Here is a 19,744-nt window from a genome sequence, read left to right on the forward strand (position 1 = left end):
CAAGGTGCTCAAAACCATATTCAAGAAGTTTATTAACCCTTCTGGTGCTTCACAGGAATTTTTGGAATGTTTAAATAAAAATGAACATTTAACTTTTTTTCACAAAAAATTTACTTCAGCTCCAATTTGTTTTATTTTACCAAGGGTAACAGGAGAAAATGGACCCCAAAAGTTGTTGTACAATTTGTCCTGAGTACGCCGATACCCCATATGTGGGGGTAAACCACTGTTTGGGCGCATGACAGAGCTCGGAAGCGAAGGAGCGCCATTTGACTTTTCAATACAAAATTGACTGGAATTGAGATGGGACGCCATGTTGCGTTTGGGGAGCCCCTGATGTGCCTAAACATTGAAACCCCTCACAAGTGACACCATTTTGGAAAGTAGACCCCCTAAGGAACTTATCTAGAGGTGTGGTGAGCACTTTGACCCACCAAGTGCTTCACAGAAGTTTATAATGCAGAACCGTAAAAATAAAAAATCATATTTTTTCACAAAAATTATTTTTCGCCCCCAATTTTTTATTTTCCCAAGGGTAAGAGAAGAAATTGGACCCCAAAAGTTGTTGTACAATTTGTCCTGAGTACGCTGATACCCCATATGTGGGGATAAACCACTGTTTGGGCGCATGGGAGACCTCGGAAGGGAAGGAGCGCCGTTTGACTTTTCAATGCAAAATTGACAGGAATTGAGATGGGACGTCATGTTGCGTTTGGAGAGCCCCTGATGTGCGTAAACATTGAAACCCCCCACAAGTGACACCATTTTGGAAAGTAGACTCCCTAAGGAACTTATCTAGAGGTGTGGTGAGCACTTTGACCCACCAAGTGCTTCACAGAAGTTTATAATGCAGAACCGTAAAAATAAAAAATCATATTTTTTCACAAAAATTATTTTTCGCCCCCAATTTTTTATTTTCCCAAGGGTAAGAGAAGAAATTGGACCCCAAAAGTTGTTGTACAATTTGTCCTGAGTACGCTGATACCCCATATGTGGGGATAAACCACTGTTTGGGCGCATGGGAGACCTCGGAAGGGAAGGAGCGCCGTTTGACTTTTCAATGCAAAATTGACAGGAATTGAGATGGGACGTCATGTTGCATTTGGAGAGCCCCTGATGTGCGTAAACATTGAAACCCCCCACAAGTGACACCATTTTGGAAAGTAGACCCCCTAAGGAACTTATCTAGAGGTGTGGTGAGCACTTTGACCCACCAAGTGCTTCACAGAAGTTTATAATGCAGAGCCGTAAAAATAAAACAAAAATTTTTTCCCACAAAAATTATTTTTTTAGCCCCCAGTTTTGTATTTTCCCGAGGGTAGCAGGAGAAATTGGACCCCAAAATTTGTTGTACAATTTGTCCTGAGTGCGCTGATACCCCATATGTGGGGGGAACCACCGTTTGGACGCATGGAAGGGCTCGGAAGTGAAGGAGCGCCATTTGGAATGCAGACTTTGATGGAATGGTCTGCAGGCGTCACATTGCGTTTGCAGAGCCCCTAATGTACCTAAACAGTAGAAACCCCCCACAAGTGACACCATGTTGGAAAGTAGACCCCCTAAGGAACTTATCTAGATGTGTGGTGAGTGCTTTGACCCACCAAGGGCTTCACAGAAGTTTATAATGCAGAGCCGTAAAAACAAAACAAAAATTTTTTCCCACAAAAATTATTTTTCAGCCCCCAGTTTTGTATTTTCCCGAGGGTAACAGGAGAAATTGGACCCCAAAAGTTGTTGTCCAATTTGTCCTGAGTGCGCTGATACCCCATATGTGGGGGGAACCACCGTTTGGATGCATGGGAGGGCTCGGAAGGGAAGGAGCGCCATTTGGAATGCAGACTTAGATGGAATGGTCTGCAGGCATCACATTGCGTTTGCAGAGCCCCTAATGTACCTAAACAGTAGAAGCCCCGCACAAGTGACCCCATTTTGAAAACTAGACCCCCCAAGGAACTTATCTAGAGCCGTGAAAATAAAAAATCCTTTTTTTTCCCACAAAAATTATTTTTTAGCCCCCAGTTTTGTATTTTCCCAGGGGTAACAGGAGAAATTGGACCCCAAAGGTTGTTGTCCTATTTGTCCTGAGTACGCTGATACCCCATATGTTAGGGTAAACCCCTGTTTGGGCACACGGGAGAGCTCAGAAGGGAAGGAGCACTGTTTTACTTTTTCAACGCAGAATTGGCTGGAATTGAGATCGGACGCCATGTCGCGTTTGGAGAGCCCCTGATGTGCCGAAACAGTGGAAACCCCCCAATTATAACTGAAACCCTAATCCAAACACACCCCTAACCCTAATCCCAACAGTAACCCTAACCATACCTCTAACCCTGACACACCCCTAACCCTAATCCCAACCCTATTCCCAACCGTAAATGTAATCTAAACCCTAACCGTAACTTTATTCCCAACCCTAACCCTAACTTTAGCCCCAACCCTAACTGTAGCCTTAACCCTAGCCCCAACCCTAGCCCTAACCCTAACGGGAAAATGGAAATAAATACATTTTTTTTATTTTTCCCTAACTAAGGGGGTGATGAAGGGGGGTTTGATTTACTTTTATAGCGAGTTTTTTAGCGGATTTTTATGATTGGCAGCCGTCACACACTGAAAGACGCTTTTTATTGCAAAAAATATTTTTTGCGTTACCACATTTTGAGAGCTATAAATTTTCCATATTTTGGTCCACAGAGTCATGTGAGGTCTTGTTTTTTGCGGGACGAGTTGACGTTTTTATTGGTAACTTTTTGGGCACGTCACATTTATTGATCGCTTTTTATTCCGATTTTTGTGAGGCAGAATGACCAAAAACCAGCTATTCATGAATTTCTTTTGGGAGAGGCGTTTATACTGTTCCGCGTTTGGTAAAATTGATAAAGCAGTTTTATTCTTCGGGTCAGTACGATTACAGCGATACCTCATTTATATTATTTTTTTATGTTTTGGCGCTTTTATACGATAAAAACTATTTTATGGAAAAAATAATTATTTTTGCATCGCTTTATTCTCAGGACTAACTTTTTTATTTTTTTGCTGATCATGCTGTATGGCAGCTCGTTATTTGCGGGACAAGATGATGCTTTCAGCGGTATCATGGTTATTTATATCTGTCTTTTTGATCGCGTGTTATTCCACTTTTTGTTCGGCGGTATGATAATAAAGCGTTGTTTTTTGCCTCGTTTTTTTTTTTTTTTCTTACGGTGTTTACTGAAGGGGTTAACTAGTGGGCCAGTTTTATAGGTCGGGTCGTTACGGACGCGGCGATACTAAATATGTGTACTTTTATTGTTTTTTTTATTTAGATAAAGAAATGTATTTATGGGAATAATATATATATTTTTTTTCATTATTTTGGAATATTTTTTTTAATTCTTTTTTACACATTTGGAAAAAATTTTTTTTACTTTTTTACTTTGCCCCGGGGGGACAATACAGATCGGTGATCTGCCAGTTTGCACAGCACTCTGACAGATCACCGATCTGAGAGAAGTGCAGGCTGCTTCACAGTGCCTGCTCTGAGCAGGCTTCTGTGAAGCCACCTCCCTCCCTGCAGGACCCGGATCCGCGGCCATCTTGGATCCGGGTCTAGAGCAGGCAGGGAGGGAGGTAAGACCCTCGCAGCAACGCGATCACATCGCGTTGCTGCGGGGGGCTCAGGGAAGCCCGCAGGGAGCCCCCTCCCTGCGCGATGCTTCCCTGCACCGCCGGCACATCGCGATCATGTTTGATCGCGGTGTGCCGGGGGTTAATGTGCCGGGAGCGGTCCGTGACCGCTCCTGGCACATAGTGCCGGATGTCAGCTGCGATAGGCAGCTGTCACCCGGCCGCGATCGGCCGCGCTCCCCCCGTGAGCGCCGCCGATCTCGCTGGACGTACTATCCCGTCGGTGGTCATACGGGCCCACCCCACCTCAACGGGATAGTACGTCCGATGTCAGAAAGGGGTTAAAGAAGAGGCGTAAAGCTATAAGAACCCTGAGCGACAGATCTCAGCCCATAAAGAAAAAGAAGCGGCTACTAAAGCAGGCCAGCGGATTTATCAGCCCTCTTTTAGCTTTTGCAATTCCAATAATAACAAGCCTGCTCGCAGGAAAATAATGGAGCATACAGAGAAAATGTATCTAGTGCCCAAACAGGAGCTAGACAAACTAAGGCCCTGTTCTACAGATAACATACGCGACAGTGTTATTCGGCAGCTTGATGGTGAAATTAGCGCCATTTTACATGACATTCCCGATGATGTGAAAATTAAAATGTATAGCACCGTGCTACAGCGCTACTTGGTATATACGCGACACAGCTCAAAAGAAGTAACGGCTTTAAATCTCGTTAGCACTCCTGATCCTGATCAGCAACAATTGTCAAATACCGACTCTGATAAAAATCAAGAGGTTGCTGAAATTGTCAGCCATATAAACCAAAGATATAAAAAGAATGCTGAATTTTTACTAAACAGGTTACTGCAGAATAAAAATGTTACAGCCTGGAATAATAAAGCTGAATTTATTTTCAAAGGATCCGTAATACCCTGGTCTAACTTACTGGATTTGGTACGTAGTACAACGCAGAGTCATGCTCTGACCGGCAGAAATTTACCTCCGGGTTGGGATTCATTTATGCAGGCTATGGCCGAGCTAAATATACCGTCTACAGTTGTGGGTAACCCCACTACTAGGAAGCTTTAAGATGGATTAAAATTTTCCAGCAGTGAGACACGCTGTATCTACACCACAGAAGCTAGCCCCAACGCCACGTACAATTCAATCTTTACATTCCCCGTCATTAGGTACCACACGCGGAACTCTGCTACCTAAAAAAAGGCCTCTACCGATGCTACAAACCATGTGGCTCACGATGTAAAGAATGTACTGGATAAATGTTGTACTTGGCTTGTAACACTATATTATTTATTTTGTAAGAAGTGTAATGATATATGTTCATTGTATTTGTGATACTATTTATTTATTTTGTTAAGAAGTGTGTTGATGCATGATCATTGTACTATTTAATGTTTGCTTTTTTATATTCTGTAAGAATTTTATATTATTGAAATGTCTTTGAGATGTATTTATTTTACAACAATAAAATCTTTTAAACTTTTACAATATCGTGTCTTTGGTTTTTATAATCGTATAAAACACACCGCTTCATACTTGCGGGTGTTGTAATATGGCCATATACATAATGTGCCCATATAATGACCCTGGTGTTATAAACCACGTGTAAAATGAGAATCCTAGGATATAAAATTATATAATTGGCACGGTGTGTTATAAAACACAATTTTGCACTATATGTGCTCATTGGTAATAAAACACACTGGTCTGATTACAGCGGCAAGCTCACAGTAGCTACATATAATATGAAAATCTAATATAAAAACAATCAAATACTGTGATAATAATCACTGTATCAAATACTGTGATAACAATATCAAACTGTATCAAAAGGGAAAACCAACCAGACGGAGGGACAGCTGGCTGAGAGGGAGGGGAGGGGTTACACACTTTGATACACTTTGATAGGGGCGGGTCCACCTGTCAAATTGAGTTTGACGAATCATACCTCTTCTCTTCTACTATGGGGTTAAGAAGGGGAGTCATTATTAAAGTATGGGGGTCCATTATTACAAGATGGGTGCCAGAATTACTGTTTGGTGTCCAGAAAGAGAAACATACATTATTAGTTTTTAGCAGAAATTAAGGGACATAATTTTTGCATAGTGCCAACTGAGCGACATTATTACTGTTTAGGGCCATTTGGGTACAATGTTACTGTATGGAGCCAATTGGACATTATTACTTTGAGGAGGTCAGAATAGTGGACACTATTTTTACACAATGGTGGACATTAATAATATATCCCTTTGTGACCTACATATTATTAATTATTAATTTATGGAGCCCAATATGTGATGTTCCAACTATATCGGGTATAAAAGGTGGATGTTACTATTGGAATGCTGTAGAAATGGTGTACGTTAATACTGTTCTGTTGCCACTGCAAAGATATTACAACTGTATAAGTGCACAAAAAAGAATTTGAGTATTGTATGGAGGCTATAAAAGGAGACATATGCATTAATATTGTATGGGAGCCACAAAGGGGCACATTTCTACTGTCATGGGGCCACTAAGGATGACATTACTAGCATGGGGACTAAAAGGGATGTATTGCTAATATGCAGGGCACCGCAGCAGTGCTATTGCACTTTTCTTTTTCATTTTGCACAATATAGCAGTGTGGGAAAAAGCGTGGAGGGTGCTGTAGAAGTGATCAGTCATATACAGTGCCTTGCTAAAGTATTCGGCCCCCTGGAACTTTACAACCTTTTCCCACATATCATGCTTCAAACATAAAGATACCAAATGTACATTTTTGGTGAAGAATCAAGAACAAGTGGAACACAATTGTGAAGTTGAATGAAATTTATTGGTTATTTTACATTTTTGTGGAAATTCAAAAACTGTAAAGTGGGGTGTGCAATATTATTCGGCCCCTTTACTTTCAGTGCAGCAAACTCACTCCAGAAGTTCATTGTGGATCTCTGAATGATCCAATGTTATCCTAAATGCCTAATGATGATAAATATAATCCCACCTGTGTGTAATCAAGTCTCCGTATAAATGTACCTGCTCTGTGATAGTCTCAAGGTTCTGTTTGAAGCACAGAGAGCATCATGAACACCAAGGAACACAACAGGCAGGTCTGTGCTACTGATTTGGATACAAAACGATTTCCAAAACTTTAAACATCTCAAGGAGCACTGTGCAAGCGATCATATTGAAATGGAAGGAGTATCATACCACTGCAAATCTACCAAGACCCGGCCGTCCCTCTAAACTTTCATCTCAAACAAGGAGTAGTCTGATGAGAGATGCAGCCAAGAGGCCCATGATCACTATGGATGAACTGCAGAGATTTACAGCTGAGGTGGGACAGTCTGTCCATAGGACAACAATCAGTTGTATACTGCACAAATCTGGCCTTTATGGAAGAGTGGCAAGAAGACAGCCATTTCTCAAAGATATCCATAAAAAGGGTTGTTTAAAATTTGCAACAAGCCACCTGGGAGACACACGAAACATGTGGAAGAAGGTGCTCTGGTCTGATGAAACCAAAATCAAACTTTTTAGCAACAATGCCAAACGATTTGTTTGGCGTAAAGGCAACACAGCTCATCACCCTGAACACATCATCCCCACTGTCAAACATGGTGGTGGCAGCATCATGGTTTGGGCCTGCTTTTCTTCAGCAGGGACAGGGAAGATGGTTAAAATTGATGGGAAGATGAATGCAGCCAATTACAGGACTATTCTTGAAGAAAACCTGTTGGAATCTGCAAAAGACCTGAGACTGGGACAGAGATTTGTCTTCCAACAAGACAATGATCCCAAACATAAAGCAAAATCTACAATGGAATGGTTCACAAATAAACATATCCAGGTGTTAGAATGGCCAAGTCAAAGTCCACAACTCAATCCAATCAAGAATCTGTGGAAAGAGCTGAAAACTGCTGTTTACAATCAATCTCCACCAAACCTCACTGAGCTCGAGCTGTTTCCCAAGGAAGAAAGCGCAAGAATTTCAGTCTCTCGATGTACAAAACTGATAGAGACATACCCCAAGCGACTTGCAGCTGTAATCACAGCAAAAGATGGTGCAACAAAGTATTAAGTTAAAGGGGCCGAATAATATTGCACGCCCCACTTTTCAATTTTTGAATTTCCCAAAAAATTTAAAATAATCAATAAATCTCATTCAACTTCACAATTGTGTTCCACTTGTTGTTGATTTTTCACCAAAAATTTACATTTGGTATCATTATGTTTGAAGCATGGTATGTGGGAAAAGGTTGAAAAGTTCCAGGGGCTGAATAGTTTCACAAAGGCACTGTATTTATGTGTGTTACTTTCTGCAGAGACAAGTCCTGGCTGGAAGAATTCATGGCAGTCTGCACAAGATGAAGAAGAAAAGCGAAAATGAATGACGTCATTTGGATGTATCAATGGATTTACCAGCACTATGTACATTTATGCGATCTACAGTACATACAGTAGCTCCAGTGGTTAATTTCACTGGTGGCAATATTAGTGTTAGTACTGTGAATTTGACAATGTTCAGTATAATAGTATTCAATTACTATGTGGTAATATGTGGTCCGGTAATTGTGTGGAGGTATTTATCACTATTATGTGATATTATTGGTATATTAGTCTTGGTATAGTGGATTTTTTTCAGTAACAGTTGGTTATACTCAGACACTATGTGGCCAATATGCTGGTGGGGAGCCAGTACCAAATTTTGTACCATGGGCCAAAGGACTTTAGTTACACCACTGTATTTATCAATAACCATTTGTCATTGATAAATAGTATTGATTTTTTTTTTTTTTCAGACACCTTTAGGATAAGATCACATATGGCGTTTAAGCAGCGTTTTTTGTGTGTGTTTTTTGAGGGTGGAAAAGAAACTGTGTTTAATATTATCAGCTTACTTTTCCCTTACTGACTTTGATCACGGCAGGGTTTTTCAAAATCTGCATTATGTCCATTTTTTTGCAATGCTATATACACTCTGAAAGTAATGAGAAACTGCAAAAACAATATAAAAATGTGACTTTTTTTGTGCAAAAAACTAACATGTTTAATTTGCCAGAAAAATGTAGAAAAAAAGCAAAAAAAAAAAAAATGCAGCAAAAGCATGGCAAATAGCTGTGCTTTATATGCATATTTTTTTTACTGCCAATAGTGAAGGTATTGGCTGCAGTCAAAAACACTGCCAAAATGTGTGATCACACCCTTAGACTGGATTCACACAGTGAAGCATAATTATCAACACTGTCAAACACTGGCTGATTTCAAGACAGGCAGACTTAAAATACCCCTAAAGTATCACTATGACTCATGTTGTTTGAGAAATTTGGTGCATGTTTAGACTGTACGATCTATGTTTATACTTTGTATTAATTGGCTTATTGGGGGGCACAATGTCATATTTTAGAACCTGAAGACCTACCTCTTCCGACAAGCCAACAACCTGCAGTAATCACCGATCGACCAAGCCTCTGCACGACCAGCTCTATCCTCACCTACAGTATCCTCACCCAACCCTTGTAGATTGTGATCCCTCATGGGCAGGGTCCTCTCTCCTCCTGTACCAGTCGTGACTTGTATTGTTTGAGATTACTTTACTCTTTTTTTTTTTATATGTATACCCCTTTTACACATGTAAAGTGCCATGGAACAAATGGCGCTATAATAATAAATAATAATAATAATAACTTTAGAGCTTAAAGAAGTTGTCCACTACTTGGATAACCCCTTCTCATACCCAACACTTGGCCCCGATAAGATAAAAAAAGCTTATACTCTTCTCCCCTGTCAATGCCATTCCAGCAGTGTTGTAAAGTGCACTCCCAGTGCTTTCGTGCAGTTGTAATGACACATGAGCCTGGCACCCAATTCAGCATTGGCATCACTGGCTTTCCCTTCCAAGAAATCACACATCCAGAGGAAATCAGGGCTGCAGTTGCGGCTCACTTCCTCTGGATGTTCGATTTGTCCAAAGGTGGTGCCAGTGATGCCAGCACTGATTGGGTGCTAGGCTAATGTGTCATTACAACTGCTTGAAAGCCCTGGAATGTGAGAACTGACACCGCTGAAACGGCGCCGGCACGGGAGATGAGTATAAGTTTTTTTATCTTATCGGCACCAAACATTTAGATTAAGAAGGAGTTGTCCTCTTTAATTTCATCAGGCATGTGGAACTTTAGCTCTTGTTTTTATTTTTATTGACATTTTACAGCAATTAAACATAATAAAAACATTATCTTTATGCCATTTTAAAGATACATCATAGCATTTCCATAACTCCATAATGATACCTAATTTTTCAAATTCAGCTATTCGCCACTTGAACAGCCATTAATATTGACTTACAGTTTAGTTAGTTTTGTACTGTATTTTAGACTCCTAGTCTGTGATCAAGAAACCAGCTGACATTTTACATTTTGCTTTAGATATGAATGGAGACAAAATAATATCCTATTACTCAAAATCTATTAGTTGCAGTTACAGAGCAAGTCTTGGATATAAAGAAGAATTCAGTGAAGATGGGGTCAATGAATAAAATTGATGTACCAGAATTCACCGTCATCCAAAGATGTTTGACAAAGGCGTTTTCTTTCTGCTGGGTCAACAGAGTTCCATTCAGAAGAGCTGTAAGAAAGTTATGAAAGGTAAAATTTCCAATATTCTGTACTCAGTTATTTAAGAAACAGCTGTAACATGAAAGATCGAAGGGAAAAGTAGGTAAATGCTAGTGTTTCCTTCTAGCCTTCAACCCATCAATCACTGGTGAGAGAGGTAGGAGATTGCTTTCCTCATGACATTGAACTCATAATGGAGTCCAATGTATATCTTGATAAATGGCACAATATTTTTGTAGAGCAGACTTGTTCCCATACTATTCCTACATAGAGCAGCATTGTATGGTGATTTTTCTTAAATCCTCCATGACATATAGAGCACATTTACAGTGCAAGTATTATGTAGTTCCACAGGAAGAGTAACATCCAGGAATGAAGATTGAGCTCTTTTGTCCCTCATATGCCACAGTCAATAGCAAAATCAGTGTCTAAGCAGTTAAACAGAGGGATAGGAGAAAGATGTTTTTCCGTACATTAAAAGTACTTTAATAAACTATGAAAAATGCCACTCGTATGAAAAAAGTCATAACAGTAAGTTGGGGATAAAACTGAAGTGGTGGATAGTGGAATACATCGAGGGTATGCAATTATCGCTGGGGATCACAGTCTTTCCTGTGGTAGTTCAGCTCACTAAGCAGTACATAGAGCTAGAAAAGAGGAACACTGTCTTTTTAAATCTTCTGTTGGTTTATTATACAGACGGCATAAACCAACATGAAGAGAAAAATAAACTCAGCCCTTTGGGCAAAACAGGAACGCAAAAAAACAAAATGGTGTAACACAGTCCATACATTTGCGGGGAGCTGCCCTCTCAGGAGCAATGCAGGTTCAGGTTTCCTCCTCAGGACACAAACTGGAGATGCTCTTTCCAGTCCTACTGTACAACTACTGCCTCTGGAGGCCAGCTACTTAAGCCACAGACCACACTCTGGGGTGGAGATAAGGTGGGCATCCTCCCACCAGCTCTATGAATATCCACATAAAACTGAGCCTATTATGGAAAGTAGCTGTTAACCCCTCACCACACTTAGTGCTGGGGGAAAATCTCTGAGTTTTATATACGCCATTAAGCACAGTGAAACATATCTTCCCTCCAGCACTTTATCAGTGACTTTGTCACATTCCCTACACATACATCCCACAGCCAGTTGCTCTGGAGAATAACTGCAGCACTGATCCATTTACGTTAATAGGATGGCATATTTTGCCTATATAGGCAAGTAACCAGGAAAATTGTTGTGAAGGTGTAAAAAGTGCATGGGCCATAACTTTCAAATCAGCAAGTTAGTCTCAGAATTAGTGTGGGCACACTCTCATTACTAATAAAATAAGAGATATGCCAGGGAATAACAAGATGGGAATTCCTTTTTAGTAAGTTAATGCTCTATCTCTGCTTCTTTAACTATGCACAAGATTATTGGGTACAGCCAGACTGTGCAATTGGAATGTGGTGGCAGAACGCCACTCACCTGCTGTAGGCCAATGACTGCACAATACAAAATAGTGTAGCAATTGAACATTATACAATCTAACCACACTCTCAGAATGTGAGCAGCAGATTGATGGGAAGCGAATGTTGTTAATTTTTATTGACACTAGAATAGAATAATAAAGTGCTAAACTAAAAACAACCAGTGAGAAAGTTCCTACTCACTTGTCACTCCATGGTCCATTCCATTCAACTTGCCCCCAAGGGTTCCTCACTCTAATCAGCTGTATCATTTGTCCTCTATAATTCACCTATAGTATATGAGTAATAAATTAATGCACTGAAAAGAAAAACATCAACTACTTGATTACATAAAGCGGAAAAAGGCAGATTTTTTTTTTTAATGATGACAGCTATATAACTACATGTAAGTAAAGGATAATTAGGGTTCTTAGTTTTATTTTTTAATAAATATTATAGCAAAACAAAAGTTGTTGGACAAATGAAGTCAAAGTAAAACCATGGACTGAAGATGATTTAGAGAAGTTGTCCGGATTGGTGGGTGTCTGACACCCAGAACCTCCACCGATCAGCTATTAAAATTTACAGCAGCGGCTGGACATGAATGTGGCACCCCAGGAATTCTGGTACCACAGTGGTACTGCCTTCCTCTTGGGGAGGATGGTGCCATGCCTAGAAACGGGGAGGATCCCTTTGGCAGGCCAAAAGGGGGGAGCTCTAAACCTGGTTTTAGGGGAGCTTCCCTAGATAGATATACATTCTGGTCTGGAGGAGGAGTTAGGTAGTCTGTAGCAGACAAGGAACAGTGAAGGAGCACAGGAAAAGTCAGGAGCTGGAGGAGAACTGTGACTGGGCTTGTTATGATCCGGTGGTAGGATCACCAAACTGACTTGATAGGTAAACCTGAATATTAGGACAAGCTCCGGGGATGTGGGAACTATACCGACCGCAATCCTGATCCTATCCACACACACTAAAGGCAGCCGTGGAGCGTTACCTAAAAACCTAGACGCCTCTTCACAGCCTGAGAAACTAGCTACCCCTAGAGAGAAAGCAAAGCCTCACTTGCCTCAGAGAAATAACCCCAAAGTTTAGACAGCCCCCCACAAATAATAATGGTGAGTTAAGGGGAAAATACAAACGTAGGAATGAAAAACAGGTTTAAGCAAATGAGGCCCGCTAACGCTAAATAGACAGAAGATAGCAAGGAATCTGTGCGGTCGGTACAAAAACTATCAAAAACTATCCACGCAGAAAGTACAAGAACCCCCACACCGACAAAGTAGCAGAACTAGCCCGATTATTGAGGGCGAACTCAGCCAATGGCAAAAAAGTCACACAATCATCCTGATCAGCAGAAACAAAACATCTCAGATAAGTCTCCAAGGTCTGATTAGTTCGTTCGGTTTGGCCATTCGTCTGAGGATGGAAGGCCGATGAAAAAGATAGTTCAATACCCATCTTAGCACAAAAGGACCGCCAAAATCTGGACACAAACTGGGATCCTCTGTCAGACACAATGTTCTCAGGAATACCATGCAAATGAACCACATTCTGAAAAAACAGTGGAACCAAATCGGAGGAGGAAGGCAGCTTAGGCCCCAAATGGACCATTTTAGAAAAACGATCACAAACCACCCAGATAACAGGCATCCTCTGAGAGACTGGAAGATCCAAAATAAAATCCATGGAAATATGCGTCCAGGGCCTCTTCGGGACAGGCAAAGGCAAAAGCAATCCACTGGCATGAGAACAGCAAGGCTTGGCCCGAGCACAAATCCCACAGGACTGCACAAAGGAACGCACATCCCGCGACAAGGAAGGCCACCAAAAGGACCTAGCCACCAAATCCCTGGTACCAAAAATCCCAGGATGACCCGCCAACACCGAAGAATGAACCTCGGAAATGACTCTACTGGTCCATCTATCCGGGACAAACAGTCTCTCAGGTGGACAACGGTCAGGTCTATTGGCCTGAAATTCCTGCAGCACCCGTCGCAAATCAGGGGAGATGGCAGACAAAATCACCCCCTCTCTGAGGATACCAGCCGGTTCAGAAACTCCCGGAGAGTCAGGCACAAAGCTCCTAGAAAGGGCATCAGCCTTCACGTTCTTCGAACCCGGAAGGTATGAAACCACGAAATTAAAACAGGAGAAAAGCAGCGACCATCGAGCCTGTCTAGGATTTAGCCGTTTAGCAGACTCAAGATAAGTCAAATTCTTGTGATCCGTCAAGACCACCACACAATGTTTGGCTCCCTCAAGCCAATGTCACCACTCCTCAAATGCCCACTTCATTGCCAACAACTCCCGATTACCGACATCATAATTCCGCTCGGCAGGCGAAAACTTTCTTGAAAAGAAAGCACATGGCCTCATCACAGAGCCATCAGAGCTTCTCTGTGACAAAACCGCCCCTGCTCCAATCTCAGAAGCATCAACCTCGACCTGGAAGGGAAGAGAGACATCCGGCTGACACAAGACAGGAGCCGAAGAAAACCGTTGTTTCAGCTCCTGTAAGGCCTCCACGGCCGCAGGAGACCAATTCGTCACATCAGAACCCTTCTTGATCAAATCCGTCAAAGGCTTAACCACACCAGAAAAATTAGTGATGAAGCGACGGTAAAAGTTAGCAAAACCCAAGAACTTCTGAAGACTCTTTACCGATGTAGGTTGAGTCCAGTCATAAATAGCCTGGACCTTGACTGGATCCATCTCAATGGTAGAAGGAGAAAAAATAAAGCCCAAAAAGGAAACCTTCTGGACTCCGAAAAGACACTTAGAGCCCTTCACAAACAAGGCATTGGCTCGCAGTGCCTGAAATACCATCCAGACCTGCTTCACATGAGATTCCCAATCATCAGAAAAGACCAAAATATCATCCAGGTACACAATCATAAATCTATCCAGATACTCTCGGAAGATGTCGTGCATGAAGGACTGGAACACAGAAGGGGCATTAGAAAGCCCAAAAGGCATCACCAAGTACTCAAAATGGCCTTCGGGCGTATTAAATGCTGTTTTCCATTCATCGCCCTGCTTTATACGCACAAGATTATACGCTCCACGAAGATTTATCTTGGTGAACCAACTGGCCCCCCTAATCCGAGCAAACAGATCGGACAACAGTGGCAAAGGAAACTGAAATTTGACCGTGATGTTATTTAGAAGGCGATAATCTATACAGAGTCTCAGAGAACCATCCTTCTTGGCCACAAAAAAGAACCCCGCACCCAAAGGGGATGAGGACGGGCGAATATGCCCCTTCTCCAAAGACTCCTTTATATAACTCCGCATAGCGGCATGTTCTGGTACAGATAAATTAAAAAGTCGTCCCTTAGGGAACTTACTACCAGGAATCAAATTTATAGCGCAATCACAATCCCTATGAGGAGGTAGGGCACTGGATTTGGGCTCATCAAATACATCCTGGTAGTCCGACAAAAATTCAGGAACTTCAGAAGGAGTAGAAGAAGCAATTGACACCAAAGGAGCATCGCCATGAATCCCCTGGCAACCTCAACTTGACACAGACATTGCTTTCCAATCCAGGACTGGATTATGAGCCTGCAGCCATGGCAGACCCAACACGACAACATCATGCAAATTATGTAACACAAGAAAGCGAATCACCTCCTGATGTGCAGGAGTCATGCACATGGTCACTTGAGCCCAGTACTGAGGTTTATTCTTGGCCAATGGCGTGGCATCAATTCCCTTTAGTGGAATAGGGAATTGCAAAGGCTCCAAGATAAAACCACAGTGCCTGGCAAAGGACAAATCCATCAAATTCAGGGCAGCACCTGAATCCACAAAAGCCATAACTGAGTAGGATGACAGAGAGCAAATCAAAGTAACAGACAAAATGAATTTAGGCTGTACAGTACCAATGGTGACAGACTTAGCGAAGTTTTTTGTGCGCTTAGAACAATCTGAGATAACATGAGCAGAATCACCACAGTAAAAGCACAACCCATTCTGACATCTGTGATTTTGCCGTTCGATTCTGGTCAGAATCCTGTCACATTGCATAGACTCAGGCTTCTGCTCAGAAAATACCGCCAGATGGTGCACAGGTTTGCACTCCCGCAAACACCGATCAATCTGAATGGCCAAAGACATTGACTCATTCAGACCCGCAGGCGTGGGGAACCCCACCATAACATCCTTAAGGGCTTCAGAAAGACCCTTTCTGAAAATCGCTGCCAGGGCACACTCATTCCATTGAGTGAGCACAGACCATTTCCTAAACTTCTGACAGTAAACCTCTGCTTCATCCTGACCCTGGGAGAGAGCCAGCAAAACCCTTTCTGCTTGGTCTACCTGATTTGGTTCCTCATAAAGCACTCCAAGCGCCAGAAAAAACGCATCCACATTTAGCAATGCAGGATCTCCTGGCGCCAGAGAGAATGCCCAATCTTGAGGGTCACCACGCAACAAAGAAACAATAATTTTGGACAGGATCACCAGAGGAACGAGGTCTCAGAGAAAGGAATAATTTGCAATTATTTTTAAAGTTCAAAAACCTAGATCTGTCTCCGGAGAACAGCTCTGGAATAGGTATCTTAGGCTCTGACATAGGACTGTGGATTACATAATCCTGAATGCCTTGTACCCTTGCAGTGAGATGATCCACACTAGAAGACAGACTCTGAATGTCCATAGCTGCAGCTGAATTCTGAACCACCCAGAGATTAAGGGGAGGAGAGAGGCTAGACACACTGCAGAGGAAAAAAAAAAATGAACTCAGGATTTCTCTTATCCCTCTTTTGCGATGCATTAACTCTTTGCTGGCCTGCTGTACTGTTATGATCCGGTGGTAGGATCACCAAACTGACCTGATAGGTAAACCTGAATATTAGGACAAGCTCCGGGGATGTGGGAACTATACCGACCGCAATCCTGATCCTATCCACACACACTAAAGGCAGCTGTGGAGCGTTACCTAAAAACCTAGACGCCTCTTCACAGCCTGAGAAACTAGCTACCCCTAGAGAGAAAGCAAAACCTCACTTGCCTCAGAGAAATAACCCCAAAGTTTAGACAGCCCCCCACAAATAATAACGGTGAGTTAAGGGGAAAATACAAACGTAGGAATGAAAAACAGGTTTAAGCAAATGAGGCCCGCTACGCTAAATAGACAGAAGATAGCAAGGAATCTGTGTGGTCGGTACAAAAACTATCAAAAACTATCCACGCAGAAAGTACAAGAACCCCCACACTGACTCACGATGTGAGGGGCGCACTCTGCACCCCAGAGCTACCAGCAAGCGAAAAATCACATATAAGCAAGCTGGACTGAACTCATCATATACTGAGAAACATTTTCAAGGAAACAATGAGCAAAAGAACTAGCAAGACTTAGCTTCTCCAGCAGGAGACAGGTCACAAGGGAAATCCAGGAGAGGTCAGAACCAGTACTGAATACAACGACAGCAGGCAACAAGTAAAGGTCCAGGTGAAGTTAAATAGGGACCAGCATAGCAGGAAATGAGGAGCTGAGCCCTGCTACAGACCCACAGTATCGCTAAAGGCCACCAGAGGGAGCCCAGACGGAATTCACAACATGGGCTCCCTCCAAGCTGAAGCTCAAAAACCGGGCACCGGGAGCCCGAGGCCGTGTGTCCCATAGCAGAACTGGAGGGCAGGAAATTGAAAGTGACTTGCCCACATTACACCCTGAGGTACAGCAACATCCAGAGCCTGGAGTCACCGTGGATAGAGACCCCAATGAAATGGCTCACATTGCCTACCATGCAGGAACTGTCCCAGGACAAAGAGTAAGGGAAGACCTTGAAGGAAGCCATAGGCAGCAAGGGATTATTATTCAGCGCATAGTGGAAGTCTCCCAATCTAACCTGGCAAAGGGAATTCTACTCATTCTCAGGCTTCCTGGACTCCACCGTCACCTGTTGCTAGTACTCTGGACTGTGGCTGTCTTTCATCAGTAAACTAGGTAAAGAGACTGTAATCCTGTTTCCTCCCCCTCCGTTTATTTTCTGGCACCACACCATCCTTGCCAACCACACTGGGAGCCCTGGGGACCCAGCTTCACCTGTGGGAAGCCATACCATTCCTGCTGCCATAACATCACCCCAGGGGACCCCCTTAAGCAGTGTCAGTCACCCCTGACCGAGTACCACAAGTGGCGTCACAAACTTTTATTATTTCACAAACCCCTTTAAAGACCGTCCCTTTTACTTGGGTGCCCAGGGCCATGGACTGGGTCACCGCTGCCATGACACATCCCTTTAAGTACCGGACCCAGTACCGAGCACCCCACGGCCCTGGCACGCGTTCCATAAAGACACTGAAGGAAGTTGCAATGCACTGCTCCATTCAATGTATAATGTCTGCTGCTTGGTACTACTGAACAGTTTAACACTAGTGATGAGCAAGCGTGATGATGAGCATGCTCGAGTAACATGTTGGAGTCCTCGTGGCTGCATGATTTGCCTAATAAACAGGCAATCCCTCCGTGTGTGGCAGCTGTCTAACAGTCACGTATCAGGCAGCCACGAGGACTCCAACATATTACTTGAGCACATCTGAGATATGTGGATACCACCCAAGCATGCTCGGATTACAAGATATCCAAGCACGCTCGCTCATCATTACCCACTGAACGGAGCTGCAAAATGCAGCTCTGTTCAATATATACACATCCGTCCAGCATCAGAGCTTATCCATGGGGCTGCCAGGAATCAGATTCCCACAATCTGAAATCAAGGACCTATCCTGAGGACTGTACTACTCCTGTAATGAAAACAAAGCAAATGGCCGGAAGCACTTGATCTATGGTGCAGATTTTTGTAGACTCTCAGGGCCCAATACAGCAAAGTGTTTCTGCCAGAATAAAAACACATTACATAGCAAAATTTAGGGCCTTTTTTTTGTATTTTCACGCCTGCTTCAAACAGTTCTTGAGAGGGGGTTGTATAGGGGCATGGCTACTCCCGCCTGTCAGATCTTTTGAAAGTGGTGGCACGCCACTAATAAGATGCATTGAATTCACTAAGTGGTGAGCGCCTCTTAATGAATTTGATGAATCTTATTCCTACACATGCATCTATAAAAGTGTATGAAACACTAGTCTTAGCGAATCACGAAATTTATCTGTTTCTACTGGGGCAAGAACATAGTAGCATCAGTAGTGGTTGAAATCCAAGCCAAAATTAAAATAATTTCCGTACTTTAATCTTCCATATCTTCTGAATAAATTATAACATTAAAACAATCACAAATGAAATCCGTTATTTTACATTACTAGAGTGAAGAACAGACACAAAAGGTCTGATATGATCTCTCCAGGCAGATCTACCTCCATGGCTGCGCCTCTCGTAATATTTCATTCAGCACAAGAAATAATTATAAAGTGATCTTCATCCTTAACAATACAAAATTATTCAGAGCAATATAAAACAGATGAAGACCCAACACTTAGAATATCACTCTACCTACAAGCTGTAGCCAGTGAATGTGTGTACAGCTATAAGGATAAAATAATTTAATATAACATAAGCTACGATATTAGCAAATAAGATTGAAAGCAGCGTACCGTATCCATTCCAGTTATGGAGTAGGCATGACCTTTCACAAGTCCCTGAGGAGTTTTAGCTTCTGTTTCAGCAGAACTTGTAGTCTGTAAGACATTTTCAACATTACACCACTACTTAACAAGAACAGGGAAGCATGCATTGTGCTAGAGACCTTGGGAGAAACACAGGAGACCTTGTTACATTAAACGGGTTGTCTGTGACGTAGACATAAAAGTAGGCTAAGAGTTGGAAAAAAAATTAAATAACTTCCACTTGCCTACTCAACCCCCTGCCCAGGTGATTTTTCCTGGTGTGGAAGTGATAATAGCATGTCTACCATTCCCCCTCCTTGCAGACAATACCTGGAGATTTGTACATGCGGCACATGGGCACTAAGGCCAGTGATTGTTAGCAGTATTCGAGGGAAATAATGGCTATGATGGTGGGACTGTAACGGACTTCTGGAGCGGCGGAGGATTGAGTTAGGCAATGGTTAGGATATTACTTTATATATTTCTCTGTAAAGATGACCGGCCATCTCTTCTGA

At 42.4% G+C, this 19,744-nt stretch overlaps 1 protein-coding gene across 1 annotated transcript in view; it reads right to left on the bottom strand.

Moving 5' to 3' along the window:
* Positions 1-19,744, bottom strand: part of CAPN9 (calpain 9) — a 260,696-nt gene that overhangs the window by 165,058 nt on the left and 75,894 nt on the right. Inside the window, exons 6-8 of the mRNA XM_077289096.1 lie at positions 19,218-19,301; positions 11,864-11,949; positions 10,142-10,219 (exon numbers count right to left, since the gene is read on the bottom strand). Of these exons, the coding sequence (XP_077145211.1) occupies positions 10,142-10,219; positions 11,864-11,949; positions 19,218-19,301 (248 nt within the window). The remainder of the gene's footprint in view (positions 1-10,141; positions 10,220-11,863; positions 11,950-19,217; positions 19,302-19,744) is intronic.

The sequence above is a fragment of the Ranitomeya variabilis genome, chromosome 2 (assembly GCF_051348905.1).
Source record: "Ranitomeya variabilis isolate aRanVar5 chromosome 2, aRanVar5.hap1, whole genome shotgun sequence".
Taxonomy (NCBI): Eukaryota; Metazoa; Chordata; class Amphibia; order Anura; family Dendrobatidae; genus Ranitomeya; species Ranitomeya variabilis.